We start from the raw sequence: 16,129 nt of genomic DNA, 5'->3' as shown, positions 1-16,129 counted from the left end.
AGCACAATAAAACAGTATCTTCAGCAAAAGGAACCGATGTAAGTGCGGTCACAGTAATAGAGGGTTAAAGAGTGAGAGAGTGGAAATTCCCTTAGCATGTATGGCTCTTAATATTCAAATGTTACCACTGCTGTGTACTCTCTGTATAGAAGGAAAAACTTGGTACATAAAAACGTGGGTCAATAATAGTGTTTTAGTTTTATTCATAGTTTTCAACACTTGTACAAAGTATTATATAAAGATGCTTTTGAAAATTTTTATTGAAGTCGGGGCTGGCCCCACGGCCAAGTGGTTAAGGTCATGAGCTCCGCTTTGGTGGCCCAGGGTTTTGCTGGTTCAGATCCTGGGCATGGACGTGGCACCACTCATCAAGCCATGCTGAGATGGCATCCCACATGCCACAACTGGAAGGACCCACAACTAAAAAATTTACAACTATGTACTGGGGGGATTTGGTGAGAAAAAGCAAAAAGAAGAAAAGAAGATTGGCAACAGCTGTTAGCTCAGGTGCCAATCTAAAAATTAAAAAAATTTTATTGAAGTCATATTGGTTTATAACATTGTGTAATTTCAGGTGTACATTATTATATATCAGTTTCTCTATAGACTGCATCATGTTCACCACCATAGTGTAGTTTTTATCCGTCACCATACATACGTGCCCCTCTACCCCTTTTGCCCTCCTCACACCCCCTTCCCCTCTGGTAGCCACTAATCTGTTCTCTTTATCCATGTGTTTCTTTATTAAAGATGCTTTTAAAAAAAGAAGTCTATAGTAGAATTTGGCCCAAAGAAATTCGAATGGTTAGAATTAGGTTTTTGTTGGTGGTGGTGGTGTTTTAAATGTTTTATTTTTTCCTTCTCCCCAAAGCCCCCCAATACATAGTTGTATATTTTAGTTGTGGGTCCTTCTGGTTGGGCCATGTGGGATGCTGCCTAAGCATGGCTTGATGAGCGGTCCTAGGTCCGTACCCAGGATCCAAACTGGCAAAACCCCGGGCCGCCAAAGCAGAGTGCATGAACCTACCCACTCAGCCACGGGGCCGGCCCCAGAATTTAGTTTTTGTAATAGGCTGGGAATTTGTTCCTATAACTCAGTTAGTTATTCTTGGCTATAATAAGAACTAATAAATTATTGTATTACCTATATGTCTTCTAAATTATTTGTCAAAAAACTAAAATGAGTTACAGATATTTTGTATATCACATACCTTTCATTTGGAAAAGAGGCTATTTGGTATAAATGTTGAATTTCCCAAAATTTTTATTATCTCAATAGCATTACTATCTTTGAATGAAAGAAAAGTAAAACAATAATTTGTAAGTTAAAATGCAAATAATAGTTGGTTTGCAGTTTGTCTCTTGCTATGTGACCAGTTCTAAACGTGGGGTAACTATAAAATAATGAGGCTACTTTATCTGAACTAGAAAGTAGTGAGACTGATGTTAGTCAAACTTAGTACTAGGCATTCATAAAAATAACAAAATATGAAAGAAATGGTAAAAATCGAGATCAGTTTCTAATTCTGTAGAGAGGTGCACCTGACACAATTAGAGAATAGAAGAAAGGAAATGATTGAATTCATGCCTTGATGAAATGTTTGTAAATTATAGAAATTAAAGGTGTAAAAGATGGGGGCTGGCCCAGTGATGTAGTGGTTAAGTCTGCACGCTCTGCTTCGGCAGCCCGGAGTTCGCAGGTTTGGATCCCAGGCGTGGACTTACACACTATTCATCAAGCCACTCTGTGGTGGCATCCCACAAACAAAATAGAGGAAGATTGGGACAGATATTAGCTCAGGGACAGTCTTCCTCAAGCAAAAAGAGTAAGATGTGCAGTGGATATTAGCTCAAGGCCAGTCTTCCTCACCAAAAAAAAAAAAAAGATGTAAAAGATACATATGGCTTACTGGCAGATCATTAATTTAGTTTATTTGTAGAGTGTCCCAAGTATGGGAATTACTTTTGTGTCTTTATAGTCTAAGGTTAAGAAAGCTATTTTCAGCTGTACTTCGAATTAGCTTTTTCTTCTCAGTATTCAGCTATTGATTTTTGGTTTTTCTCCTTTTTTCTCGTGAGATAATGTTTTTGCAGACTCGGTTTCCCAGACTTCATTCGAGAGTGTGTAGTGCCTATCAGTAGGCTGTGCTATGCTGTGCATGACTTCCAAAGTCCTGAAGTCCTGTCCCTGACTTTTTTTGACCGTGTTTTTCCTCGTTTGTGAAATTTATGTTAATAATAGTACCAGGCAGCTATGAAATGGAATTAGTAAAAATGATTTTAGGAATATTTTATAAATTTAAAGTGCTTTGGAAATATTATATGACAGTAATTTATGCACAGTTTATCATAATTACTCAGAAGTTTTTCAAGAAAATAAATTCTGTCTGGTGGTTCATATATGTTTTCTATATACAATATCACACATATACCTACATTTCTTTCTTTTTTTTTTTTTTTTGAGGAAGATTAGCCCTGAGCTAACTGCTGGGAATCCTCCTCTTTTCACTGAGGAAGACTGGCCCTGAGCTAATATCCGTGCCCATCTTCCTCTACTTTATATGTGGGATGCCTACCACAGCATGGCTTTTGCCAAGCGGTGCCATGCTGGGATCCGAACTGGTGAACCCCAGGCCACCGAAGCGGAACGTGCGCTCTTAACCACTGTGCCACTAGGCCGGCCCCACACCTACATTTCTATCCCGAATCTACAATGAGTAAGCTCAGAAGTGCATTGATTCCCTAGCTTCCATCTCAGAAGACCAGTAGAGTGTTATTTTTGTAAACACTGCTGAGTTCATTTTGGCTGATGTACTTGGAATTGCATATAGTAATGAAGTGACTTTTGGTTTATTTTGAATATAGGTATAGTTACCTCCCTTGTTATTTGGTATTTAATATAATTTCACATCTGCTTTTCTTACCACCGTCACTCTTGGGTTTTAAGAAGTAAATTTTGGGGGGCTGGCCCCGTGGCCGAGTGGTTAGGTTCGCGCGCTCCCCTGCAGGCGGCCCAGTGTTTCGTTGGTTCGAATCCTGGGCGCGGACATGGCACTGCTCATCAAAGCACGCTGAGGCAGCGTCCCACATACCACAACTAGAGGAACCCACAACGAGAAATATACAACTATGTACTGGGGGGCTTTGGGGAGAAAAAGGAAAAAATAAAATCTTAAAAAAAAAAAAAAAAAAAAAGAAGTAAATTTTGGGGCTGGCCCCGTGGCTGAGTGGTTAAGTTCACTCACTCAGTTTCGGTGGCCCAGGGTTTTGCCAGTTCGGATCATGGGCGCAGACATGGCACTGCTCATCAAGCCATGCTGAGGCAGCATCCCACATACCACAACTAGAAGGACCCACAACTAAAATATACAACTATATATTGGGGGGATTTGGGGAGAAAAAGCGAAAAAATAAAAGAAGATTGACAACAGTTGTTAGCTCAGGTGCCAGTCTTTAAAAAAAAAAAAAAAGTGGGCTGGCCTGGTGGCGCAGCAGTTAAGTGTGCACGTTCCACTTTGGTGGCCCAGGGTTCACTGGTTCGGATCCCGGGTGCGGACATGGTGCCGCTTGGCAAAAGCCATGCTGTGGTAGACGTCCCACATATAAAGTAGAGTAAGATGGGCACGATGTTAGCTCAGGACCAGTCTTCCTCAGAAAAAAAGAGGAGGATTGGCAGCAGTTAGGGCTAATCTTCCTCAAAAAATAAATAAATTTTGAAGAGTAAATAACTATAAATTTTAAGTTTCAATATCATTTTAAAAATGTATCAGAAAATTGCCATCTGCCTGAATACATTTTAGAATAATGAAAGAGAGATACACGTATGAGGTGACTTCCTAAAGGGCAACAGCACCAATAGGCTTTACTGCCTTTTCCCCAAGGTCATTATAGGTTTGGATTTATGGTAAGAATTCAGGTTTGAACCCAAACAGCCTGCCTTCGATTAACCTCAGGACACTGGTTCTATTCAGGAGCTATTCCAGGACATTAGTGAAGTATTTTCTCCATGGGTTGGACTTAGGACAAGCTTTACATGTCCTTGAACCTAACTGTGTTTCTGACACAGAGAAACAGATCTAAACAACTTATCTGACTCTGGAACCATACCAGTTTCTTAGTGTCTTTGGACTAAAAATGGAGTCTAAGCAAAATCTGCCATGACAGCTCCAAATTTATTTTGCTTTGAATTCTGACCAATTTCCATAGTTTTCCTAGAATTTAGTGGGCTTCATTAAGTGATTTGATTTCTCTAAAAGGGTTTTTTCCTTACTGGTTTACGTGGTTGACATTTTCTGCTTCCTTACATGTGACTTGTAACAAATGTGAAGATGTAGAAACTTTAGGTGTCTTAAGAAAGGACATTCTTATTAGCTATTGAATCTTATTAGCTATAGAATTGAAATAACCTCAGTGGAAGAATGGTAGAATTTCATTTATCATAGGCTTGACCTTAAAAAATTAGAGAAGATATGAAACATTAGTAAACATCTTTGTATGTCTTTGCTTATAGGAAGATATAATATTCCTAACATTGTTTGATTGATAGAATTTATGGGAAGCAACAAAATCCATGTAAATTTCGAGTTTTTTAACTTAGGATAATTTGCCAATACTTTTTTTCCTATAATCCTATATCTAGATTCTGCTAGGAAATAGCTGGCACACTCAAAGGGACTTGGAGAGAATTTAATGAAAGAAACTTTTTACAGATGTGTGAGTAGTTAAAAAAGCCAAAAGGACCAGAAATAGAGGGAGCCATTCCTATACTGAGTCCTGAGGGAGAAGGAAGAGGGGCTGTTAGCAGAAGCTGGTGAGAGTCATATCTGTGAACGAGGGACCATGCGACAGGAGCCATGGCCAGGAGTGGTAGAATGTAACCACCACCAAAGCTGCAGTCCCTCGGGGAGGAAGCAGAGAGAGTGAATACCCAGACCTTTCCCTCCTCCCGCTCTGATTCTGCGTTAGTGCTGCCCCTTGGGCAGACCCAGCCGGAAATCAGAAGGCAGGGGCGCCTGGAGAGTCAGTCTGTAGAAGCCAGTCTTCCAGAGCAGAGAGAACCTGGAGGGAGACTGTCCTGTGCAGTTCCTGAGTCGGGGAACTTGAATGTCACGCACTTTTATTCAGAATTGTTCATTTTAAGTATGAGTTGAGCAGATCTGGTCAACCTCTGTGTTGCTTTTATAAATTAGGATTTGAAGTGTTAAGTCTCAAATCATGCATCTTCGTTTATGTTCCACATTATTACATTTTAACTTTTTTCTCTTCTCTCTCCAGATTACAATTCCTAGACCTTCTGTGGCATCTACACAGTCGACCTCAGGAAGCTTTCACTATGGTCAGCAGCCAGAGAAGAAAGACCTTCAGCCTGTGGAGCCCACTGTGGAACTCTACTCTCCAAGGGAGAACTTCTCTGGCTTGGTTGTGACAGAAGGCGAACCTCCTAGTGGAGGAAGCAGAACGGACTTTGGGCTTCAGATCGATCATATTGGTCATGACATGTTACCCAATGTTAGAGAGTGTGGCAGATCCCAAGACCTGGGACCGAAAGACATTCCTGACCATAACAGACTGGCTGTGAGAGAGTGTGAGAGTCTCCCTGTGGAAACTGAAGGGAAGAGCACTCTTCTAGGCTCAGAGAATGAGGATGCAAAGTTAAGTAAAGGGCAGCATTATATGGAGATCTCCTCTCTGCCAGGAGACTTAGTACCTATGGAAAGGGACCACTCAGCTCCTACTGAACCTTTTGATGTGACAAAGACACAGACTTTCAGTGTGGTGCCAAATCAAGACAAAAATCATGAGATAATGAAGCTTCTAGCAGTTAGAACTTCAGAAATTTCTCCACGAGTCATTGACCCACATGTTGAAGGACACATAGGCCAGGTGGCAGCAATGCAAAAAAGTAAGTTATCTAAGGATGATGACATTAAGAGTGAAGACTTGCCAGGTCATCAAGGAGACCTTTCTACTTTTTTGCACCAAGAGGGTAAGAGAGAGAAAATTGTCCATAGAAATGGAGAACTATTTCCTTGTGTTTCAGAGAGTGAACCTTGTCCCCCATCCAGGAAAGATGTGGTTAGGTCATCCTTTGTAACCAGACACAGTCGAATCCCTGTTTTGGCACAAGAGATAGACTTAACTTTTGAATCATCCTCTCCAGTCTCTGCAAAAGAAAAGCTCCTCCAAAAGAAAGCTTACCAGCCAGACCTAGTCAAGCTTCTGGTGGAAAAAAGGCAACTCAAGTCTTTCCTTGGGGACCTCTCAAGTGCCTCTGATAAATTGCTAGAGGAGAGACTAGCCACCGTTCCTCCTCCCTTTTCTGAGGAGGAAGTCTTCACTCCCTTTTCAAGACTGGCTGTAGACTCGCATCTGAGCAGGTCAGCTGAAGACAGCTTTCTGTCACCCATCATCTCCCAGTCCAGAAAGAGCAAAATTCCAAGGCCAGTTTCATGGGTCAACACAGATCAAGTCAATAGCTCAACTTCATCTCAGTTCTTGCCTCGGCCACCACCAGGAAAGCCACCCACGAGGCCTGGAGTAGAAGCCAGGTACTGCTGTGTGCTCTCGCTCTGCTAAGTGTATAACATTATTTCTGTGTCTGCTTGATTATAATGTGTCAGTGGTTTCATTTCTTTGTTGCCTACTTCTGATCATCTACTTCTTTCTCTGCCTTTCCCAAGCCTTATGGCACGGCATAGTAGAAGGGATTAGGTTAATCCAGGTTATTTCTTAGCTCTCCCACTTTCTAGCAGTGTGAAGCTCAGTTTCCTCATCTGTAAAATGGGTAAGACATTTGCCTTGTGGCTTGGGAAGTGAAATAAGGTAGTGTATGTCTAGAGTGCTTATTAGTATGCAACAAAGGTTACATCTCTTCCAGTCTCTTTTAACTAGATAGTAAATTTTCTAGCCTTGTCTAGTTAGAATCCCTTTATGACAGATGTCATTATGGTGTCAAATTCTAGTGAACAATACTAGTGTCCATAATTTGATGAATGGGCTCTGGTAACAGTGCTATTTACCTGAGTAGAATGAATTAAACAAATCCTATAGGAGATTTCCTAGGTCTGCTGATATATACCACCATATATAATAAAGATATTGCTTTAATATTTACTGGATGGTATACTTGTTTATTGAAATATTCTCATGTGTAGTTGACCATAAAGTGATTATATTTTGAAGAAGAGCGGAAAGTAAAATATTGGGAGGTGATGAATCAATTAAGAGTGCTTTCTTTGGAGCCATTACTCACTTTCAGAGTTGAATGGTCTAAACCCTTGGAGAAGAAAGAGAAAAAGGATGGTCTTTTAACAAAAACAAAGAGAAAATCAAAATACATTTACATGAAAACTGTAGCCTGTTGTAGATAGTATAACAATAGGCCTCCACCTGTTATAAGGATTTCTGAAGTGTGTTAAGATGAGATTATATCTGTCTTATTACCCAGCAGAACTTGTTGCCCTTACCTAAAGTAAGTTTAGTTTTGACTTGCCCTAGGGTTTCAGGTTCAAGAGTAACTAAATGTTGGATCTGCAGTGCCCGTGGGACAGGACTCCCACAGGAAGAATGGTGATGAGTAAACAGCAGTCATTTAGCTGAGACATTTTCAAAAGGTGATTCCATGAACAATATTCACACATCCCTCTTTTTTTCTACTTGGCATCTGTTATTAATAGAGATGGTATATCTGCGGCTTGAGCTGCTTTGGACTGCCACAAACACATCTTAAGTATCATTTATTATTTAGCAGTTTACATGTCCCCTAAAAGTAGCTCTTGGTGACCCAGCCAAGCATGTGGCATTGTGCCAGTTATTATAGAGCTGACCAGTCTGGAACTCATCCAGGAACTCAGTGAGAACTCAAATTATACACTTAGATCCTGGCACAGAGGAATTATTTGATTTCATTCTTCAAATTTTACTGTAAGATCTATGAGGGTAAGCTTAACCAGAATGAGTTTCTTGTCACTTGTCAAAATAGGTAGATGGTGGAGCAGGAGGAGAGAAAAATCAGAGGAAAAACATCAGTAACTTATTGCTGACCCGTAATGGCAGTGATGGCTGTTTATGTCCCTGCATCCCGCAGGAGCTCATTCAACCTTGGGATCTCTTCTCCCACTTCCTTTATGAGGAGTGGCATGTCAGCAGTGTGGGGTTTAAATTCTTTAACTGAATGGGTTTTAGGCCAAGACAGAAAGACATTTAGGGCAGAGAAGACATTGCTATTCATATGAATACTCTCCAGATTAGAATTCTGAGGTCCAGGCTCTGTTGCGAGTGAGAGGGCAGTCAGGCCCTGGACCCAGCTCTCCCAAATCTCAGCTATTGTTGGGCAGAAACTAAGGCCCAGAGAAACCAGCGACTGTTTTCTTTTGGATATTATTATGAGGTTGAAATATACTTTTATCTGTAGTTTCTGCTCTTCATGAGTACAGTTCATGTTGAAGACTTAGATTGTGGGGTTTAATGTTTGTATGTATGTATGCAGAATTCCTGTCCCAGGAGCCTTAAACAAGATGGTTTACTCTTTCTCTCCTGTGCTAACATGCCAGAGATGTTTCATTAAGTTAATCCTAAAATTAGAAGACCACATATGCCCTAGGAAGAAGGGGACCAGCAACACTTAAGTGCTTCTGGATGGCAGACATCCAAGCAAGGACTTTACTTGGGTTCCTGCATGTGGCTGCTTGGTGACCCTGTGAGGCAGATTATAGTCCCATTAAAAGCTAGGAGAGGGTCAGTAATTTGTCCAGGGTTATACAGCTGGTATGTGAAAGAGTAACTCTGTGTCCTGTAAGCATTTCCAGATTTTGACTCACATCATATATGTTATGATTTGGGACATTGTGACTTTCTAAGCACACTTGAAATCAACTAAAATGAAAATAATTCTTTGTTCTTTTAAGGCTCCGCAGATATAAAGTCCTAGGGAGTAGCAATTCCGACTCAGACCTTTTCTCCCGCCTGGCCCAGATTCTTCAAAATGGATCTCAGAAACCCCGGAGCACTACTCAGTGCAAGAGTCCAGGATCCCCTCACAATCCAAAAACACCACCCAAGAGCCCAGTTGTCCCTCGCAGGAGTCCCAGTGCCTCTCCGCGAAGCTCTTCTTTGCCTCGCACGTCTAGTTCCTCACCATCTAGGGCTGGACGGCCCCACCATGACCAGAGGAGTTCATCCCCACATCTGGGGAGAAGCAAGTCACCTCCCAGCCACTCAGGATCTTCCTCCTCCAGAAGGTCCTGCCAGCAGGAGCATTGCAAACCCAGCAAGAACGGCCTGAAAGGATCCGGCAGCCTCCACCACCACTCGGCCAGCACTAAAGCGCCCCCAGGGAAGAGTAAGTCAGCCAGTAAACTCAGCAGATAGGAGCCGGGCTGCATATCTGAAAGGTGTGAGATCTTCCTCCTGAACATGATGCATGTGTGTCCCTGTACTGTCTATTTAAAAAATCACTGTTGATCTTCTCTTCAAAAGAAAGTAACATGATAAATTATTTATAAGAAGACAAAGTAGATGATAAGGAATTACCTAAGGCAGGCAGCAAGCAGAACTGGGATCAGTGCCTCTGTGTAGGAAGGGACAGTCCAGTAAAATCCAAGGGGGAGAAACTAACTAAATGAACTCTCAGTTTTCAGCAGCCTTTGAAACAATAGAGTTGAAGGCAGGAAGTGGAATGGAATTTGAAGGGGTTTGGTGTACTTTTTTAAAGGGTCTACTCAAAGATTATATAGCAAAAGTGAAACTTCTTGTTTTAATATTTTCATTCAAGACTTCCCAACCTTGGAGAGTCAGAATTGCTCTGATATTAGAGTATGTAAGAAATCTGTTGCTGGGGAGCCAATGCTCATAAATGCTTGGCTTGTGTGTTTACCTGGTGTATTGAGAGTTCACACCTTTACTTGGTCTCATTCCTAGTACCCTCCCTGGATTTCACATTTTTTAAAGTTAGTGTTTCTCGCCTGATCCAATCTCTCTTCTTTTAACAATACATTTTAATATGCTTTTAGCAGGACATGCTGAGATTTTCAAATCCAGTTACTTTTTTTTAGTCCCCTAATATTTTTCTTTAGAGCAACAGTTCTTAACTCAGTATATTTTTATTGTGAAAAATAACTGATGAAACTTAGGTAAAGGAAGGAAAAGTCTAAAGAGAGCTATTTTGCAGGCTTTAGTGCTTTAGGGAGAGAGGGATAGAGTGTGGGGTAATACCCTTCCAGACTGAAGAACCCTCTTCCCCCGTGTTAGTTCCTCTGTGGAGGGAAAATTTACCAGAGTGGACCTTGCTTCCTTAGGTCTTCTAAGTAGCGACTGTCTCTAATATCAACCTCCAAGATGACATCAGGGAAGTACAGTGCTGTGGAATGTGACTTCCTGCTTTTAGAAATTTAGAAAGAAAAATGGAAAGAAATTAGGTTCATTGTTGAGGCTTATAATCTTTAAACTTTGTATTTTATACATTTAGCCAATAGGGAATGAATATCTGGGGAAATAAATTTAGGCTCAATATTTATCTTTTAATGTTTTATTACCTGCTTTTCCTGTGCTTTAGTTTGAATATTTGGGCTTCTTGACCTGATTTCCATGTAATGTCAATTTATAAAACTATAAGGAGGATCATATTTATTCTGATCTCACTCTTCTGCTAACAGGAATCAGGCAAAATTAAATTATACTAGACTTTTAAAATGGGCTCTTTTATACTCTGTAGGTGTTCTGTGTTGTAAAGACCTTATTGAGGTCAGGCAAATTGGTCTGCTTGCTGTTGAAATCTGCCTTCTAGCAAACATCTGTGCTTTTTCTCTTTGACCTTGTGTTTGGTCAATCCAAACCTAGTATGGTTGACTTGGAAAACAGAAAAAGAAAGAAATATATTTCCTCACCAAGTGAACATATTCTAATGCTGCATCGAAGCTGCCCTGAAGCTGCACTGAACTTATCTCGTTCTCTTTATCTGTGTTGAGCTCTTTAAAAAGAAAAAAAACCTCAAAACACTATTGAGGCATATACGGTCTCCTGTAAGAAATGTAGCATAGTGCGGAATCTTAATTTCTCTCCAGTTTCAAGCACTACAGAGGAATGCAATAGATAAGACATATCTGCCATTTAACTAAAGCAACTGTAATGTCGGAAGGCCGACCCTGCTGTATGATACTGTATCAGAGCTGCTGTAACACTGCTTGCATGTCTTCATGGTAAATCATATTATAAATATTTATAATATATAGAGAAACATATGCTTAGATAATCTCATTCTTTCTCATTCTCCATTTCAAGAGAATTTCAAGATCACAGATGGTAAAATTCCTTTTATTGTGTATCTCGTGTACACTTGGGTCTTGCCTATCTTCATTTTCTGAAACTATGTTCTGGGCATGTGACACTTGATTCTTCTTGCCTTCCTTGTGTTTGTGTATAATGCAAGGGTTGGCAGTCTTTAACAAGCCAAGATAGGTTATTTAATTTTCATTTTTGAAAGATTTTAATAGAGGAAAAAAATTACTGGGACATGCTTGTAATACCGGTTCAAAAATTTGTCATGTTAATCACATAATTCTGTCCTTTATGGTTAATATGGATAAACTGGGATGATAATCATGGGTCTAACATAAATTGATTTTTTTAAAAAGGACCATCTAACCTCTTTCACCTCACTTTTTTAGGGGGCTGGTGGAGAGTAATCTATAATTAAGAAATTATCTTCTTTTTCTGTTGTATTAGCTAAATTGTGCTAAAAGTAGCCAGCTTTAAATCCTGACCCCTCTAGTCAGAAATGTGCTCATGGTCACCGCTGCAGAAGCTAATGAGGCTACACTTGTGGTCTGTGTGTTATTTTATTTGTTATTGGCGTTTCTCTGCTAGTAGTCAAAACTGACAGTGATGGCAACATGTCAACTGAATATTTTCTCTTTCTTGTTTCCTTCCGTTTTTCTCCCAAATATTCCACTGTGTTGCCTCCTTTTATAAATGGCACTGACAAAGTCAAGATCTGGAGAGAAACAGCCTCGTTGTCTAAGAATATTTTATTTTGCACTTAGAGGAAAGAGTTACCAAAAATGTTTCTGCTCTGATACTTTCAAAAGAAAACAGACTACATCTTATGTATCAATAGGTCCACTTAAAAGTACTGTCTTACACAGAGATTTACTTTATGGTTTTTTAAAAGCATAGTTTGTGCTTTTAGATGTTAGATGTCTCAGGCTAAAAAGAGAAGTTGGCAGCCCTGAGCAAAGCACTTTGGCACAAGGATTTTTGTTTTTGTTTTATTTTCAAGTATCATACAGAGAATGAACTGATTTTTTTTGTTCTTTTTAGTTCTTTGTTTTTTATTTATTTTTGTTTTTTTTAGTGATGGCATAGTTCAGTGACAAACATAGGTCATCCAAGTAATTTTAAACCAGTTTGGGTATTCAACCTAAGATGAGGGAGATGGCCATTATTAAAATCAAGCCAAACTCTACTAAAACTAATATGGGACAGAAGTTAAAATTATCTTATGAAAATGAAGGACCTCCTGGTTTCTCCTATCATCTCCTGGTAACCAAAATGGCTGGTTACCTAGTCACACTTGACTTACCCTCCCTTGTCTAGTCTCTGGAATTACCTGGGTGGAGCAGAAGATGAAATTAGCCACAGCTCAGTCCCTTTAGGTAGCATTATTCCTAAATTATGCTGCCAAATCTCCAGGGTGTACACATTGGTTGAAATATTAAAATTTCACAGAGAAATTTTTTGCACAGCTTAAAGGCATTTAATGTAGAGTGAACAAAGAAGGAAAATTGGGTCATATCAAATTTAACCTGAAAGCACAGATTATAAACATTTGTGAATGGCAAGTCTTAGGCAGGCACTCTCATTCTCAACTGGGTATGCAAGCTGGCCTTGCTGACAGTGGCGTAGTTACATTTACTGTTTTTTTAAGTTGCATGTTGTGAAGTGAATGTTTTTTGTAAAAGTTGTCAAGTTAATCGAGTCCTAAATAAGTAGCAAAACGGTAATTGAGACCCACTGTTGTCATTATCCACTTTAAAATACTACACCAGTCTCAGCTGCTTGCTAATTCAGTGGACGAGTCTTGCAGTAGCTCCTTGTTTAGCTCCGAGTCATACGGGAGCTTGAGGTTCTTCAGCGATCATCAGAGTCCTTCCAAGCCACAGATTCTGACGTGAATGTTTCTGTGGCTGCATTCAATCTACAAGGAAAAAGTGAACATTGCTGCATGTTTTATAAACCCGGACACAGATAGTTAAAACTATAATTAATTTTCCTATACCAAATAGCTTTGAATTAAAAACAAACACTTTTTCTCCTAAAGCAGAGAATATTTTGTTCTAGGAACTACATTCTTAATCTAATAACATCAGGAATTGGTGACAGGAGAAACAGAATCCAGAATTCAGAGGCTTAGGGAAAAAAATGTTTCTTACTCTGGCTATTTGAAAATATATTTGTAGATAAGTCTAGATTTGGTCTTGGAGATCAGAGTTTTCACGTGTTAAAACTTTTTTTCATTCCTTTATATCTATCAAAACATGGCGTATGTTAGGGAACCATTTCTTCCGTCCTGTTCGTGTATTTTGGAATTAAGTTGTTTGCATTCACTCTTTTCAAGTCTGCTCATTTCTGTGTATGTGCATTTACCCCAGATGTGCTGGGACTTTGGCTCAAAGAAGAGAGTCTTTAGCACCTGTATCACCGAGGAGAGAGAATGGGTGACAGCAACTGCATTGTTTAACTTTCTTGAGTTTAGTTCTATAGACAGTTTATTTGCAGAATGGTTACTGTGTTTTAATACAACAAGTATTACAGGATTAAGGCATGTAACCACTATGATAGTCCTCACATGTCAAAGTTCAGAACCCACAGGTGTATACTTAGATCTTAATTTAGGGAAAGGAACAAGAGGCAATTCCCAGCCTCAGGGCCATACGAAAGGCTGTAGTACATGGAAAACCCCAGGTAGTTGTTATGACATCCCACTTGCCTGTTCTCATCCAGTAGAGCTCTGGCGTGTACCTCGAGGATATGAGAACAGTGTGAAACATCGTATCATTGGATGTTCTCAGTAGTTTGGCAGTCCCTCTGGAATTATGAGAAGTTTAACCCAGATCATTTTGTGAGCCTGGGGAACCAGTCTCCCTATTGTTAGGGAGAACTGCAGGAAGTATACGGGGAATTCCTGTGGTTCTTAGTAACTCCAGGACATGGGAGAAGGATCCTTATTCATTTAAAAGGGAATTTGAATGCTGCACCCCTCAGTCCCTGAGAAATCTCTGACTGGAGATGAAATGATGATGTTAAAGTCTTGGCCCTTCAATACATTTTCTAATTCAGTTGTGATTATCTGCTCTGACTTTTAAAATGTAAGCTTGATGTTTAGTTATTCCCCTTGAGGAAATCTGGGTCAAAAAATTAAAGGATGTGACAAGATCAAGATCACCTTGAGGTTATGCATAATCTCAAGACACTGAATACCCAAGTAGTACCACTTTACTCAGTAATGATTTGAATATTTCCTTAGACTTTGCTGGATCCTTGGTTTTAAGGAGATGTGAAAGACGTGAAGCCTTTCCCTTCATTGCCCTGTGAAACTTTAGTAGGGTCTGCCTCTTTAATTGGAAGTGACAGTATGGACACAGTATGTATCACTGGTGATATTGATATGTCTCTCAGATTCCCTGGGCCAGGGGTGCTGGGTTCCTTGACCTGGAGAATAGGATTCAGTGAGGCAGATCTTTGAGCCCATGTGACTGTAGGATTTGCTGATGACATAATTTTACACACTAATGATGGATAGGAATTTTACCTCTTTTCAGTAGTTTAATATTGTTTCATATTGTGTACATAAGTGTTCACTCACCCAGTTACAAACATTGAGTAAACCAAGTTTTTATATATACTACCCCAGCCATATGATGCTTTTTTTCCCCGCTTATAATATACAGTTTAAATCCTTAAAAATTTACACACAGCACTTCTCGATACCTGGAGTCTGTCTGGCTGTTCTTCACTCACCCACGAGGAGTAAACAAGGCTATCAGAGCTTGAATGTGATTTATTTTAGGGAGCAACCCAGGGAGGGGAAAGCCCTTGGGACTTTTTCAAAACTATTTTCTTTTTAAACTACTATTCACCAGATAGGTAAATTAGTTCACTAAGGTAAAAAGCATTCAGAAATACAGAGATAGGAAAAAAAAGAAAATGTAACACTGTGCCACTTGGGGCTCTGAAATCGGCGGATTGGGGGAGCTGAATAGAGAAGAGAACAGCTCCGGGGACCCAGGCTGGAGCCCCCTCCCTTCTCCCTCATACACAGTTCCTGGTCGCTCTCCTCATTCCTTTCCTGAAACAGCCAGTGCCAATTTCATGGGGCCATTTACTTACAAGTTCACAGCTTTTAGGAAAAAGAGGGAGGGGAAAACATCTAGTTTTGAATTAGATAGAACTTTTAAAAGTTAGGAACTATTGGCAGCTGTTGCATCAGATTGAACTGCAAACCGGAAGAATTCTCTCGTGTCAAGCATGACCAGTGAGTTAGACTAGAGGACTTCGGTGATTCCAGTTTTCTCCCTTTCATCTCTTCTTTATGAAATCAGAGTGAGGAGAAATTGCTCTTTGAAATACTACAAAGCTATTGTATCGTTCCCTTTCCCTTCCAGCAGCCCTCTTTATGCATTTCTGTTCAGGCAACCAAGGACATAGTGTTGGCAGAAACACGAGTGCTTTTGTATAGGCCACCTGTACATAAAAGTGTAATTATTTATTTAATTTTCCCATTTGTATCATATTAAAGCTTTGTACAATGTTTTAAGTTCTGTTTTAAAATTATTTTGTATTTTATTTTTATAATCTAGTAATAAAATATTCATTCCGCATGCAAACTCTAGTTCTATTTGTGCGGTGGTTTGGATTTCAAAAGTGGGATATATTGTTTTTCTAATTTAACAAAGTTATTGAATGCAGAGGTTACAAGATCCACAGGGAACAGACAGTGTTACTATAAATACAGTACCACATCCAGGAGTGACCTAGAAAAAGCAGCAGCGGACTGAATAGAAACTAGGTGTTCAGTATCCCTGCAGATAAAAATCAAGGTTCAGGGACATGAGGAGATGGTTCCCCGTGTAAT

General features: G+C 39.8%; 1 protein-coding gene across 6 annotated transcripts in view; it reads left to right on the top strand.

Moving 5' to 3' along the window:
- The window catches only part of TTBK2 (tau tubulin kinase 2), a 140,770-nt gene extending 124,901 nt beyond the window's left edge, over window positions 1-15,869 (top strand). For all 6 annotated transcript variants that reach the window (XM_046649669.1, XM_046649687.1, XM_046649674.1 and 3 more), the window contains 2 exons: window positions 5,275-6,548; window positions 8,907-15,869. In XM_046649669.1, the coding sequence (XP_046505625.1) occupies window positions 5,275-6,548; window positions 8,907-9,369 (1,737 nt within the window). In that variant the 3' untranslated portion in view covers window positions 9,370-15,869. The remainder of the gene's footprint in view (window positions 1-5,274; window positions 6,549-8,906) is intronic.
- Window positions 15,870-16,129: the final 260 nt, after the last annotated feature.

This window comes from Equus quagga, chromosome 2 (assembly GCF_021613505.1).
Source record: "Equus quagga isolate Etosha38 chromosome 2, UCLA_HA_Equagga_1.0, whole genome shotgun sequence".
Lineage (NCBI taxonomy): Eukaryota > Metazoa > Chordata > Mammalia > Perissodactyla > Equidae > Equus > Equus quagga.
Note: the sequence above shows the minus strand (reverse complement) of the source record. Positions and strands in the feature narration are given on the sequence as shown.